Source organism: Scleropages formosus, chromosome 20 (genome assembly GCF_900964775.1).
Source record: "Scleropages formosus chromosome 20, fSclFor1.1, whole genome shotgun sequence".
Classification (NCBI taxonomy): domain Eukaryota; kingdom Metazoa; phylum Chordata; class Actinopteri; order Osteoglossiformes; family Osteoglossidae; genus Scleropages; species Scleropages formosus.
In genome coordinates, this window is record NC_041825.1 from 11,816,700 (window position 1) to 11,832,874 (window position 16,175).

Below are 16,175 nucleotides of genomic sequence, written 5' to 3' on the forward strand. Positions count from 1 at the left end.
TTGTAAATAGTACTTTCATTAGGCTGACTAGTGATTTTAAATAATCTTACTGTAATTGTTGTGATTGAATGCCTTTCAGTCTGAACCGGTTTTTGTGGCATCTTCAAGGAGTTGTTCGGCACTTTGATGGAGATAGCTGAAAAATAAGGTAATCTTTTGCTAGAAATCGGCAAGGACATAGAATTGGCAAGTGCATAAAATATCTGCAAGTAACAAAAAACAGAATACAGAGGTGATCATGGCATGGGTATGATGCAGGTTTATGGAGCCATTTGACAAGCAGATCTGAAAGAGATGGGCTGTGACACCCTTTTGAATGCTGAAAGGGACTGAGCAGCTCTGTGTGAGACAGGGAGCTCATTCCACCAGAGTGAAAACCAAGAACCTGCAGACATCTGATTTTTGGATCTTTTGTGAGTGAAGAATCCACTCGTTTCAGAGCTCTGAAGTTCTTCTACTACCTCCAACTTTTTTTATGCACTCTGAGTATATTTCAGTGTCCCCTCTCTCTCCACAAAGAGTATGGATTTAGTGCGGAGGCACTAGAGTTAATACTTCCGTGATAGACTAGTAAAGGTGCTTTACATGTTTCCTGTACTTTACTGTAATCATAATTTAATTTCCTTCAGTGCTTCATAAGGGATGTATTAAAGGTGGTGATGAGTGGAAGCAGTCCAAAGAAGCTAAGGTGCCAGAGCCTGACTAATGTAATGATTAATAATCCAGTGTTTGATACTGAATGATCTCTTTCTACAACCAAAGTATTACCCTGTTTCAAATTTTTTGTGTTGCTGTAGGAAAGCATTTCCTTTTCACAGCTTTGTGAGATTGCTGTAAATACCATTTTGACTCCATCTAAATTATAGAACAAGAAGAATCTTCTGAACAAAATGCTTTAAAAAAGGAAAATTTTGCACATGGACATGAAGTTTAGAAATTGGATATGAAACTACAGTTAATCATCCTTACTATTGCAAGCTTGCACAGTAAAGCTTTTTTGAAAACTTATCAATGGGACCAAAAACATCTTACATATAATTGCAAAAAAAGCCATTTCTGGATGGCATAACTTAAGTGTCAGTTGTTCAAGGGAACTCTTTTGAAGCCATCCTGCATTAATCTGTAAATGCACATTGAAATAATTATTCATTGGAGTAATTAAAAAGGCTTCATTAATAATGCTGATAAAATAAATAATCCATGCTGCTGTTGTACTTCTACAGAAATTATATCCTTATATTGTGAATTTTGGTTTAAGGCTTAAACGTATGCACTTTAAAAAAAAAAAAAAAAAAAGCGTTTCAAAAAGTTACCAAGTATGCAAATGAATGATAGGTTGCTAAGGATTTTCGGAAATTCGGCAGTGTACAAAATGAAAACTGAGCTTGTGCAGATGTCAACAGGCATGAAAGGAAGTTTATTTTGCATATAGATGGGAGAAGCTACACGCCGTGTGTCAGAAATCATATGGAGACTCCGACCTGACATATTGCTTGAAAAAAGAAATATAAACAAATGTTTCAGCTTGATTCTTAGCTTGATCAGTTCAGTTTTGGACACCTCAGTGTTTTTTTTTTTTTTTTGTCTTATAGTCATACTAATGTCTTAAGTATCTTCACACTGATAACTGCTGTTGAAAAAAAGGAAATCAAGAATAATAGTAGCTAATTTCTTGCTGTTGCCCACCTTGCCTGTTTTTTGACATCACAGCTTGTTGGACTCATACTGATGTCCTTTCTAAAGACCATATTATGCAGTTTTTGTACTTCTGATTAATACATATATCTTACATAAGGGAGCCATGCTCGTGTACCAACCGGAGATCATTTGTTCCATGGAGAAATCATTTTCACTCCCAAAAATAAAAATGTGAAGGAATTTCTATCATTGTTCTACTTGAGTATTGTTTTGTTTTCTTTTTAGTTGTGAAAAACAGTAGTGTAGTAAGATGTATACTCTTTGAAACTTTTAATGACTGCAGGAGCATTTAGTGTAAGAAGACAAACCATTAAATTGGCTTTGGCAAGTGCATCCGTGATCTGAAAGTACACTCAACAGCCTAGATCTTGGGCAGACATCCGAAATCTTAAACAACTGCAATAGTTCCTTTGTCATGTACATCAACATTGCACTATTATTTGTACTATACAAATCACTGCAGGGCACAATAAGAGAAATTTGAAATGACAATGCAGTAATACATCCAGCCACTGAGAGGTGGAAAAATACTTGACAGATGTATCAGTCTTGGCAAGTGCGACACGGTGGTTTTAACCCACGCTACGTGCGTCATCATTTCGTTACCAGTCCATATGCTGGCTTCATTGTGCACATACAGCTCCTTTGCTTTAATGAACACAGCAGCAGCAAAATGACCAGTCAATGCCAAGCCCTGTCACTTGTGTACCGGCCTGGCCATTAGACTGCAGCACAACACAGAGGAGAACTGGCGTTAAACCTGTAGCTCTGTTGCACTGCCATCTTAATAACAATCTAGGTAGATTGATTAATTCGCACCTCTCGCCCATGTCACTTCTGTTTAGGCTGACCAAGCAGAACTACATTGAAAGGCTCCTCTTACGCTGGATTCCCTGATCTAATTCCACTCTGTCTTTTTCTTCCCCTGCTAAATGAGATTGCCTGTCTCGGTCAGGTTTGAGGAAGATGTCAGTAATTTTTTTTTCTTTTTTTAAAAAAAAAAAGTCTTCCAGGCCTTCATGACAGATGATCAGGGAGGTCTCACTTTAGTCTGAAGATACCTTGTTATTTCAGTACGTGTGTAGCAGCAGATACTTATCTAATCTCTGTGCTACACATCTTATCAGCCTGCTTCTGTGTGTGTGTGTGTGTGTGTGTGTGTGTGTGTGTGCGCGCACATCCCACATCCCACTTACTGTGTCATTTAAGACAATGATCAAGAAGGGTGTAAATACAGTTTATAGCATAGTTCTTACACACAATATCCATTTGAATTAGGAGTCTAAGCAAATCTGCAATTTTTGTTGATGTTCAGGCATCTTTTTTGTGCTGCCTTACATACTGTTTGCTTGACAACAGTTCTTTGTCCTGTAAAGTGATGAAGCTAGCCACATTTTATGAAACAACAACTCAACTGAATGAGATTGTAGCTGCTGGAGTCTAGATTTGAAAAGGGACACCTGGTTAGAGTTATTGGCAGAAGAGGAATAATGGCTCATGTAGTATATGGTTTAAAGTGAAAACAGAAAATAAACTGCCATTGTGCATTTCTACATCAGGATCAACAATAAAGTCTTTTAAACATATATTTTCATATAAAATATAACCATTTTTTGCTTTAATAGTATGGGCATACCAGCCAATTTGTGTTATACAGTCTCTTTAATTGCACAGGAGAAAAGATTGTGGGCCACAGAATGTAAATTACAGGAAGTATGAAATTTGGAGAGAAAATTTATGCATGAAAAGTTATAGCTTTTATAAAAGCATTCAGTTTTGTTGTTCTCTATGACAGCTGGCCTTTTTTAAAGTAATTTGTTTTTTTTGTTTTTTTTTTTTCCTTCCTTCTATTGGCAATGCCAGTATCAGGATGGCTCAAATACATGCTGTGTTGTACTGCAGGAAAGGAGGAGGGCGCTCAGGGCATATTGTCTTCTGCTCATGATGACTCTGTAGGAAAATCTCAACACCATAGCATGACTGTGTGATGTTCCAACTATTCCAGCAGCCTTTGTAGGATACTGTTAGGTATTCCTAATCTCACTGTGAGTGTTTTCGTGACATGTGGCCTTCTTTGTCTTTTTGCATTCAGGATGCTAAATTTGTGGAGGAACGGCGCAAACAGTTGCAGTGCTACTTGCGTATGGTCATGAACAAGCTGGTCCAGACTCTGCCCCAGTTCTCAGCCCAGCCTACTAAGGAGACCTTGTTGCAGCTGCTGCCTTTCTGCAGGTAGGTGTCTATCGTAATGCACAAACTCACTTTGTCTGTTTTCAGAGGTTATAGGAGAAGCATTGGACCGCTGTGTCTTACATTTACTCGTTTAGCAGACACTTTTCTCCAAAGCCACGTCAAGTGAACACTATGTTGTAGTATTTAGTCCACACCTTATTCACCCTAGGTGACTTACAGTGAATCATTCATCCATACGCCAGTGAAACACGCTTTCTCTCTGTCACTCACACACACACACACACACACACACCCCCACACTCACTATGGGTGACTTTATAGTCACCAATCCACCTAAACAGTATGCCAGATACAAGGAGAACATGCAAACTCCACACAGACTGAGTGGGGATCGAACCCACATCCTCTCGCACCACTGTTTGCTGTGCCACTGTGTTGCCGTCTTGTGTGCACACGTGTGTTTTTGAACTTGTGGACAATTCCTATTAAGTGTAGGATTGAATTACGAAAAAAGATATGAAAGCAACGTTTAGGGTTCACATTTTATCCATTAATATTCAGCTTAGGGCAAAAGGTGTTATACAATTTCCAGTCAAGCAGTGGTACAGCAGTGCCTGGCAAACAGGTAGAACTTCAATATACAGCAAATTTTTCACGATGAAAAAGAAGTTGAGGCTCATAAATGGCATTTTATTTAAAACAGCTAAAAATACAGTGCTACAAAAATTCATTAACATTATTGTATGAAAACACCTTGTTTGCTGAAACATATAATTCAAATGTATATATCTACAGCACTCACTGAAGTTTCACACAATTTCAAATTTCTCTGTTGGTATACAGTATGAAAACATGTGGTCTTAAACTTATGTCTGCACTGTAGTCTTGTGTGAACTTTATGTTGAGATTTTTGGATATGATGGACCATATAAATATGAATACATGCAGTTTCATTGCCTGAATGATCTAGCAACCATCGTTGGTGCGTTATTTTAAATAAAAACAAAAATCTGTGACCCTTGAGGAAGCAAAACAAAAACTCTTTTTATACACTTCATACTGCAACGGCAAACTGCTCTCTTTGGATATATGTTGGATTTCTGTATTTCACAACACTAAGTTAATTAGGTAGTACGCATATGTAGGAGTAACTAATACCATGGTGCATAGGGCTCCATTAACAGTAGTCTAATGGATGAAATTCCTGACATTACACAATGGTGATTAAGCAGGACAGGTTTGTTCAGGAACTGGTAGAAAGGTTTTTTTTAGTAGTCTCAAGGAACAAAATGGAGTTTAAAACCTGAAGGGGCAAGACCCTCTGAAATATTAATCACCTCGAGTTTAATTATTCAGCTGTATTCTCACCAGGGGAGAACATTTTGCTCTTTCAATACGTTGTTACCTATTCACTTTCAGCATTAAGGGCCGTAAATCATATTACACAAGAATTTCCTTTAAAGTCTGGATTTGGCATAGAAAGTAGGGCTTCAAGAAGACCAGGCTATAAAACATGGGAGGCTTTTAACAGATTTTGATTTGTATAGTGCTGCTTGGCCTCCTGTTCTCTGTTTTTTTGTCTGTTATTCTTTCTCCCCTCTCGCCATGTCTCTTGCCCTTTCTCTCTGTGTCTTTAGTACCGTACTGTTAATCTGTATTGACAAGTTCCATAGTGGAGCAACCCTTGTTTTGCCTATACGTAAACTGTTTTATAGAAAATAATGATTGATCTTCTCCTGGGTGAAGAGGGAGCCCATACTCTGAACAACAACACTGTCTACTGAAGGACATCAACAGCTGGCTGTTCATACCTTAAGATTCTTATGCACGATATCTCAGAGACATCTTATTTTATTGCTTAAATTTAGTATAAACATTCTAGAGTATTTTTCCATAAGTAGACTAATCATGAAAAATATAATTTGTGATGACAGACAGACAGGAATTGTTGTAACGTTTTGTAGTTATGAACCACAGCTGTAGCATGTTGAAAATATAGCGTGAAGTATGTCTCAGTTCAGCTGGTGATTTTTCTTTTTAACTTTTTATTGTTTTTTTTTTTCCCTCACAAGCCAGGTGTAGGTTCATGAGTTCTCTTAATTATGCAGAAAGGCACTTGTCTAAAGACAGATGAATCCTTAAAGTATATGACCTTTATGCTAGCTGAAATGAACACACATTTTCAGTATATCCAGTAGAGTAAAGAAATCAATATTGCTGCCAATTTCAATAACCATGTTAATTTATAAGTAGGATTTTCAATGGCAGTGTAGCGGAATATCAGGGCTTTCTATATTTCTGAAATAAGTTTTTACTAATTGCTTTTGAATACCTTTGGTGTGCATTTTTATGTTTTAGCATTTTTTTTTTTTTTTACTTTATTACAACTGTATTTTTACCTGTTTAGAATTAAATTCCATTTATATGCTTCAACTTCTTTTTCATCACTTAAAAATCTGATGTATATTGAAGTTCCATCTGTTTGCCAGGCACTGCTGTACCACTGCATGGCTGCAAATTGCATCACACCCTTTTACCCTAAGCTGAATAATAATGGATAAAATGGGAACCCTAAACGTTGCTTTCATATCTAAAATCACTCGTTCCTTTGCCATCGCTCACATATATCAGATAAATGAATAATTCAGCAAGGTGAGTGGATGATTAGCGCATTCGTAGCTGTGGTGGGTTGGCGTTGATGGTTGAAGCTCTGTGATTTGACATTCGAGTGCCATCTTAATTAGAGCGAGAACTGACAGTGATGTGCAGAGCACTCTGTTTTGTCTTTGGCACCAGGAAACTAATAGTTCTCTTGTACATGGGGGTTGTGTCCAGAGAGATACTTTTACCTTTTCATGCCTAAACCTTTTGATGGACATGAGCTGAGGGTTGCAGAGTACCTTTTTGTCTTATTCAAGTGTAATATAGCCTCGGTTTTTTTTTTTCCCCTCTTCCTAACCCTTCCTAAGGCATTCTCTATCTGAAAAAAGAACCAAATGTTCAGAAAATTTAGAGACAGCCATGTCTTCGTTGATTCTATAATTTTCACTTTGAAATAGCAATGTGAGTAGAGATCAGAAGTGCAGTTCTTTGCATGCCCAAGTTGTCTATCCCAATGGCTGGCAGTCCTGAGATGTACCACTTCAGAAGATATGCCAGCTAGTATTGCCAGTGTTAAATAGTAATGATTAATGGAAAGGTACTGCTGCTGGAACTGTGTTACTCTGACTGTACTTGTTTGCTTGGTGGTTGAAAACACTTTTATTTTCAGACATTTGCCTGCAATTAGAGGAGCTCTGCTCCAAAATAATAAAAACTCAGCTGCAAAGCAGTTTTTTTCCCCCCTCATTTTGAGGAGCAAGTTAAACATTGGCATTATAATCAATTTGATACAATTCTCTTTACTAAATAATCAAGATGAGTTACTACTGACTGTTCTGTTAGCTCAGAGTTTATAAAAGTGTGTGCATATATTGACACTACAGGTGGTCCCCAATTTACGATGGTTCGACTTGCAATTTTTCCGACTTTACTATGGTGAGCTGGCGATAGACATTTAGTAGGAACCGTACTTTGAATTTTGATTTTTTTTTCCCAGGCAAGCGATATGTGGAGCGATACTCTCTCGTGATGCTGGGCAGCGACAGCGATCTGCATCTCCCATTCTGTCACGCAAAGTTGTGTATTAAGTGTATTAAATGCATTTTTGACTTACGATATTTTCGACTTGTGATGAGTTTTGGGGAACATAACCCCATTGCAAATCAGGGACCACCTGTATTATCAGTCTGCCAGGAAAAGTAGGCATGGCACTTATTTCTACTGTTAAAAGTATGGCAACAAAATTTCCTGTTCTGTTAGCATTTTCAATGAGACAATTTTAGTTTGAACTAATAAAATCTTTTCACCATACTAATGGCCTTTCTTTGTTCTGAAATGTCTTGTAAATTGTGTGTTTTTTCATGTATCTGGAAGGAACCTGTGCTGTTTTTCATCAACCAGCCTGTTAATGCTCTGCATTCTTCAAAACAGTTAAAAATGGTCTGTCCTCTTTGCAGAACCAAACATATGCTCAGTACTGGAGTAATCATAAGTGGTACATATAATCAGTCTTCTTTACAGATCCAGACATGCTCACAATACTGTATTAGTCATAAGTGGTACTTTTTCAGCCTTAAATATGTGATGCCTTACCTTGTTTTTAACCTTGTTTCTCTGCTGCACTGTTGTTAAATCACTGTAAGGCCGGCAGTTGACAAAGTTCTGTTTTTGACAAAGTTCTGTGGATCTTTAATGGAGGTTTGTTAAGATAGCAAGAACAGCACAAGCCCTTAACAGCTCACTGTAATAGAGTAGTATAATAGAAGACTAAAATGGCAACTGATTTCTTTTAAAAAGATTTTTTTTTAAAAAAAAGAAAGAAAATATATGAGACAGTATAAGTCCATTCTGTCCAGCATTTTAGCATTAGAATATCAAATCTACAAGAGTTGTGAAAGGTCTCTTTTAAACTGTCAAAAGAATAGCTGTACCAGTGTTTTACTTCCAGCAGAGAGCAGAAAAGGTGATTTTGCTAGAAATGTCTGGAGGAGAATGTTGAAATGAGAGATTTTGTCATGCCTGAAGACTAGGGAGGCCATAACCAGGCAAGGCAAGACTGATTGCTCTGGTTCTCTCTTACCGTGAGCTTTGGTGCCCCTGAAGCATGAATAACATTAATATTTCATGCAGGTATGTTAGCTTTCCTGGTCTAAAAATGAAATGCCCTTGTAGATTCAATTGGTAATTATATTCTTTTGTACTATGTTTTATAGATTGTTATAACTAACCATTGTAGTTTTATTTTGTTTTAATTTTTTAACGCTAGCATCGATTGTCTTTTATAATAGAAGTTTTTGTGAAACCTTGGTGTTCAATGTATTAGTGTTTCTAGTAGGAGCTGTAACTTTGGACGTTTTGGTGAATACAAAGCACAGCAATAATAAAAGAAACAGATGAGCCCATAATTATACTGTTTCCTGCTTTACTTATGTGATTTATCAGTTTCTCTCTTCGACGGATGAAAGGCGTCGTCATGTTTTGGTTCAGTAAGCCAGTAGGCTAAACAAATCCAGTAGCAATAGAAACCTTTGGTATGGCTGCACTAACTATGTTCGTGCTGCTCCAAATCCAAAGAGAACACTCGGTGGATCCTTTTATGTGATCATCCATGGTGAATTAGCGTTCTATCCTCCCTCTTTTTGTGCGCTCTCCAAAGTATACAGGCAAGGATAAAGAAATATTTTCAGTAGCTATGAAACTGAAAAACAGACACATTACTAGCTGGCAGTGTACAACCTCCCCACAGTACTATTGTCTCACATCTTTGTCACATTGGAGTATTTGAAAGTTCTGCGTAACAAAAAAAAAGTTTCTTCATGTTAAATATCTAAAAAGTCCAAAATAGAAATACAGAATTTCTAGCACGAGCTCTTAAATAACGTGCTTCCTCAACAAAAATGTTTTAAGAAATAATAATGTGTAGCTTTCAATGTGGCATATAGTACCATTTTTGGGGGACATAAATGTGCAGTTATATACATTTAAATGTGTGCTAAGATGATGACATATTGTGCATTGCTGACATGTTCACTGTATAGGACTGTCCTAGGTGAAAAATTCTGTAGTGAAGAAGGTAACCATCATGCTTGTGTTTGTGTCTGTGCTACTTATTGTGTGTAATACAGTATTTACACAAGGAACAACTGGGTGCAAGAGTAGTTTTAACTCACACACATACACATTGGTCTGTAATAACAGTAGTTACATTTTTCTTATTAGAGTATCTCACAAAAGTCTGGAAAAATTTTCTAAACTTTCCTCATTAACTTTATCAGTGTCAGATTTTTTGATAATTAAATATTATTTTGATATTTGATGTGATTTCTTTCACCATATACTTATATATTTCTTTGTATACAGTTACTGGAAAGATGAAAGAGTAATTTTTCTTATTAATTTGAAGAACTGATTTGTTTGTGTATTTACATTTATTCATTTAGCAGACGCTTTTCTCCAAAGCAACGTACATCTCATAGAACATACAATGAGTATTTAAAATACCAAATGTATTTGGTCAAACAGTAACTGCCCACATGTCCACATTTCATCATAAACAAAAAATATTTATTTTACAAATATTGTGCCATGTTTTATAATCTTCCTAAATCTGTCTTTTTCAGCATGTGGTAACTTGAACAGATGGGTTTTCATTTGCAAAGTGTAAGTTGTCAACCTTGGGGGTCAGTCAGTGTATTTCTTCCTACTATTTATCACTTCCAGAATCCATCAGAGTCATGCGTATCTTTAGAACAAAAATGATAAAAGGAGAAATACATATCAATTGTCTGCTTTGATCTTAGAATGTTGCATGAAATGTACTCTATGCATTTTTCAATTCCATCGTTTGATTTTACACGAGATGGATGGCTTCCTTTCAGTTTTTGTGCCTCATAGCCACGAAATGTAATTATTGTATGACGTGTGCAGATTTCGAGCCATCTGAAACAAGTTTACTGATCATATTCCTCTGGCATGGCTGTTTTCAGCCTTACTCTAATGACTTTTCCAGTTGCTGGAAGAATAGTTATTCTCCAAAAATTGCTTTTCTGTTCCCCAGCAATATTTTCATACTCTTGCCTAAGCGCATATGTAGTTTTAGCTGTGCTATAACTGGCATTTGGAGTTGGAAGCTCAGTTCCTTGCTTTGTAATTCTATTTTATTCGTATTACATCATCTGTCGACTTTTCTGTTTAACATTTTTTAGTTAATCTTCTCAGTTTGTTTGGATGTGAGTAAAAGTTATGTTGCAGTGCAGAGGGATATAGATCATTATCATTTCCCTGCAGTCAGCCATACTCAAGAAAAGAGCTTAGAACTTTCAGTACCATTAATTTCAGTACCACTAAAATGTATTATGTTTGTTTCCTAAAAAAGTACCTGAAACGTAAATAACGTTAATGGAGCATCCTTTAAAAATCCAAGAAAAACAGGTACGCTGCTATGAGTGGCATTCCTGGGGAATTGAAGTCCTTCAGCTTTGTACTTTCAAGTTAAAAGGTCATCTTTTCAACTAAGTAAATTTATGAAATGGCCCCTGTTCCTCTTACATTAATGTCCAGCTACAGTTTTTGCATTGTCTTCTTTGTCCTTTCTGCAACGTAATGGGAAAAGAAATATTTGAAGAATCCAGGTGGCTGCTTATATTTAAGCTCTATTTTCAGGGAATTCTGGCCTAATGTATTTCTAGGGAGCAAATGACAATGGATTTCTTAAGGTCTTGACCGGGTACATTATTTGTCGTATTAGCATTCATATTAAATTTACTTAATGCTTTTCTCCAAAGCAACTTTCCATATTAGGCCATTTATACAGCTGTATTTAGTGCAAGTACTTTTCTCAAGGGTACTACAGCTCGAGGTTGGATTTGAACTTACAATCCTTGAGTCCAAAGGTAGTGGCTCGAACCACTATGCTACCAGCTGCATATTCAAACTTTTGGGTTTTGCTCTTTTGAATAAACCTTGTTGAGTGAATTTTTTTCATGGAGCAAATGATGAGGCAGCGGACAGCCCAAGTAGCTGCCTATAGAGCTGAGTCTGACAGGAAATACAAAGGTCACACAAAACTGATGCAAATTTGTTGATCTTAGAGCGATCAGGATGGAAGTAGATTCAAAAGATATTTTGGAAACCCTTCTTGATAGTTGAAAAGGATTCAGCAGTTTTGAGGGAGGTAGTTCTTTCCACTACTTTGGGACCAAAACTGAGAACCTGACAGATTCTGATTTCTTATGAGTGAGGTTTTTGTCTGTGCATTTAGTCTGTGGAATTTGTGTTTTTTTGTTTTTGCACAACTCTCCAGTCTCAAGTCAGTAAGTTTCAGTGTGTGAAAGCTATTTTTCTTTGTTTTGCACATGCTTCCATGGTTTTTGGCACCGTTCCCTTCATCATATTGCATTTATTCATTTAGTTGACGCTTTTCTCCAAAGTGACTTATGATGTTAAGGTTACAATTATTTAGCCATTTATACAGCTGGGTAATTTTACTGGAGCAATTTAAGGTAAGTGTGTTGCTCAAGGGTACTGCAGCTGGAGGTGAGGATCAAACCTGCAACCTTTGTACCTAAAGAAAGCAGCTCCAACCACTAAGCTACCAGTTGTCCCCATTCTCTGAGATGTACATCACTTTGGAGAAATGAAAAAATGTAAATATAAATGTTAAGTGATTTTGTACCTGCAGTTTGGGTCCTGACAGTTTAATCTTTTTGAAGCTGCAAGCTATGTAATGTTGTATTAAAAGCAAATGTAAACAATTCAAGTTCTGATTGTGTGGCCTGTTGTGTACCTCATATGTATTGATTATTACTGTTCAGATTAATATTACTCACTGTGTTGTAGCTGCTGTGTAATTGTGATTTAGTTACTTAAAACTCAGTAATTTTTGGTATATTTCTGTATAATACTTGCTCATTTTTTATGGTCTCATCATTGCTCCACATTGGAATTCAGGCAGTTATGGTGTTAGAGCTAATGTGAAAAACTGGGAATAACACTGTTTTGTATTATTTTTCATTAAACTGGTTATCTCAGAAATTAAGAAAATTTACTGATAAACGATGGAATTTATAAGAAAATAATTATTTGCTATGAGTAGAATTCATGCTTGGGGTCAGGCCATCTCTGCGTGAGAAAATTTAACTTCAACATGTTAATAATATGGTGAGTTGGCAAAACTGCTCCATAGGGCTCGTCTCTTTCCCACTGTAAGGGTTTTATCGAAAGCCTATGAGGGGGTGTGTTTCCAGTCCAGTAAGAGAGTACCAGATGGCATTAACATGTCTGCAGTTTGTTACAGCCATGTGCATGTTGATCGGAGGATGGTGCATCAAGGTGGACTGTGGCCTCTGAACTATCTAGTGGAGGTACTGATTGCAATATCTGTCATGTTAAGTTGGCCAGTACCTCTTAGCCCTGGCAGTGTATTTTTTTAGACATAGATAATGCAGTTTTGCCCATCTTAGGAAAGTATTGTTAATTCTGTTATCTTTTGAAGAGCTCACAGCAGGAAAGAGGAAGAGAGACGTACAGAAAGCTTTCACTAAAATGGAACATAGAATCCAATCCATATGGAGCTTTAACAGACCATTCAAGCTTCATAAATGATGTTCCTTCTTCTAACAAAGTGTTCTGCGAGTCAGCTGGCTTTGAAAAGCAGATGGAATGCCTTCATGCTTTGTGTGCAAACTTCCTGTCTCTCAGGCAACAGTTTTCTTTAGTTGGATTAATGACTTCTGTTTTGTCATTATTTTATCTGCACACACCAAAGTACTGTGTGTGGGCCACCGCAGGCCTCCTTAGGAAAATGCAGCATAATCTCAAAAAGATGTGCAGGACCCCTGGCTGCAAGATCTGTGGTTTGTAGTGAGTCAGACTTGTTAGAGTGGCTTGTTTGTTTATACGGTGACAAGGACCAACCCTGTGACAGCTGAGGATATGAAATGAAAACAGTCAGCATTCAAGGACTCGTATTCTTTTACTTCAGACTGCCTCTCTGCTGAAATAAATTAAAGGTCCCCTCCTTTTCCGTCATGAATAATTGAGGAAGGCCGTTGAACTACTTCTACTTTATGTTGTGGTATGAGCCAGAAATGGGGCACCTGCTCACGTATTTCTGACTGCAGGTTGCAGCTGTTCACCCAGGACCATCTCTTTGTTCAATGAGATCCCTTCTCTCGTGGGCTTTTCTCCAAGTTGTAGGGCTGGTTCTTTGCAACTGTAAAATACTGATGAGTGGGTTTATAGGTCGTCTTTTCGAGCTATCATCAGTGAGTCATGTGAGTTGAGTCATTGTTGATATCTTCCATCATCTCATCCATCAGGACTTTGGCTTCATTAGAGTGGGGTTGTAGACACTTAAAGAAAAGCTGGGTGAAGAAAGAATTAATTTCATTGTCATGTGCAAATTTCTTTATTTACTTTCCACATCTGTGCCACTTGTGTCATAGGTTAAAGGTATAGAGAATTTAGCAAATGAAGAATTACCTTCATGTCGCAACATGCAACATTTCAATGTGTGTGCCAGTATAGAACAGTTTTTATCTTAGAATCTTTTTATAAAAGAGTAAATGAGCATTTTTTTTTCTGATTTTCTTTTTTAAGGGACATGCCACAGACCAGCGAGAGTGGAGGTAAACCATCCCGTTCCAGATCATCCAGATTCCCCAAACTGGGCCGCAGTCAAAACAGAGAGTCGAGGAACCCTGAACCACAGAGCGGTGACCTCTGACCTGCCTTTCATTGGACTGACAGTACAGGTCTGAGATCCCTCTGAACATAATGCAAAAACCACAGAAGGAGGGCAAGGGAGGGAAGAAGATTGCTGTGTCAGGAGCTACAGAACTGCACCTCCTGTCAAATTTCATGGAATGAACTCATGCAGGTCTTCTCAGTCCTGTATGTTCAGATGTCAGAAGCTGACAACTAGTTGGGTGTAGAACTGGGAGTTTAACATATTTTTTTTTCCATAAATCTTAAGAAATATGGTGCCTACAGCTTTTTTTAAATGGACTTAATTTGAAAAAAGCACTTAATGTATTCACTCATTCTTCACTCATCTTCATCAAAATACAGTTGCTGCATGTGCAGCTAACTTTGTCATTGTTCAGTTCCCCACAGGAATGATGTGTAGTGGACTGAGTTTTTGCTTCTGAGATTATGATCTGTGTGGTACAAATTATGTAAATCAATCAAATAATCATATATCTCACAGTAGTCTTTTGGGTCCCACTTTGGATCCTACAGTTGTAATGTAGCAGATAAAAATAAGTAAATACTGGTTGTACAGAATTCTTTGACAAAAACTTGAAAAAAGCTTGCTGAAGGTAGTAATGTAAAGAAAGTACCTTTCCTTGCGTGATGTGTACACTGCTTTTGGAGGAAACTACTTTTTCTTTATCTGGAAGATAGAGAAGGTAACTGTTAGGCAGAATGTTCCAGAAGCATCATATGTTTGGTGACATATCTGTATTTCTGATAACCTAGAGAACCACTGTTTATAAGCTGTCAGGAAATGTCAAGCAAAAGCAGGACCAGTATTGCAGTCTCACTTGTGGGGACTCGGCTGTAAGAAAGCTGCTGATTTTAGTTACAGCTTCACTGACACGAACAAACAAAAGCACCAAGGTATACCGTGGAAGAATCAGCTTTGGCAATTTGTTTGTGCTCCCTCGCTGTTTTTAAGTACAATATAATCATAGTGAAACACCACAAAAGATTACCGCTGATGGCAGGAGCTTAGTATTTGGTTCTTATCTGTATTACTTGATGAGAAACAAGACTGTGGTATCGTAAATTAGGTGTTTATACAAATGCATACTGTAGCAGATCATGTATTGGTCAAATATCCATCTTTCTCCTTCATAAACAAAAGGATGCGTTGTTTCCTGTTTACCTGTCTGTCTTCATTCTAATGAACTCGTAAGATGCAGAAACGTTGGTCTCTTCAGTTGCAAACAAGTTATGAATTGAGTGTTATTGGGTAATTAACAGTGACTTGTTTTTGTTATCAACCGGCTGCTGCCTTCTGTTGGTTTCACAAATAATCATACTTTGAATCAGCACGGCGGCCAGCTTTCAAACACAGAGGACGACGAATAAAGTAAACACCAAACAAGTGCAGTTGTGTCCGTTGCTCTTCCTTAATTAGCTGCACTGCAACATATGCGATGTTCTGGAAGAGAAGCACTGGCAAACGTGTGTGAATGTGGATAATTCTTTTTAACGCTGTTCTTAGAAACATTTCAGAGGATTAACTGTGTGTGTATGGAGGCCCAGAATTCAAAATGACACAACTGAAACCATTTACTCCACTAAGTCCATAGCAGGTCCTTGAAGATATCAAGGGTTCAGGTTGCTGAGCCAGTGACAAGCGCCAAGGGAACTCATTTCACTTACATCTCTTGAAGAAGAATCCAGATGTGTATGATTTTCTCATGTTGCCTAAATACTTTTACTACACTTCTTCAACACACTGTCACTTTTAATTGCTTTAGCAAACCTTAAAACAATAAGTGAATGAATAAGAAGATTATCTTTGAATGCATCTTCTAGTTAACTATGGCATGGCAAGAGAATAAATCCTTGGATGTTTTTAATTAAATTTCATTTACACAGTGAATAGTGATAGCACCTTATTCTAAAAATATAAGATCTTTTCTAGATGGGAAGAGAGACTGTTTTACATT

General features: G+C 37.3%; 1 protein-coding gene across 1 annotated transcript in view; it reads left to right on the forward strand.

The window, feature by feature from the left end:
- The window catches only part of snx29 (sorting nexin 29), a 109,999-nt gene extending 95,546 nt beyond the window's left edge, over positions 1-14,453 (forward strand). The window contains exons 20-21 of the mRNA XM_018738845.2: positions 3,791-3,930; positions 14,092-14,453. Of these exons, the coding sequence (XP_018594361.1) occupies positions 3,791-3,930; positions 14,092-14,218 (267 nt within the window). The 3' untranslated portion in view covers positions 14,219-14,453. The remainder of the gene's footprint in view (positions 1-3,790; positions 3,931-14,091) is intronic.
- The last annotated feature ends 1,722 nt before the right edge of the window (positions 14,454-16,175 follow it).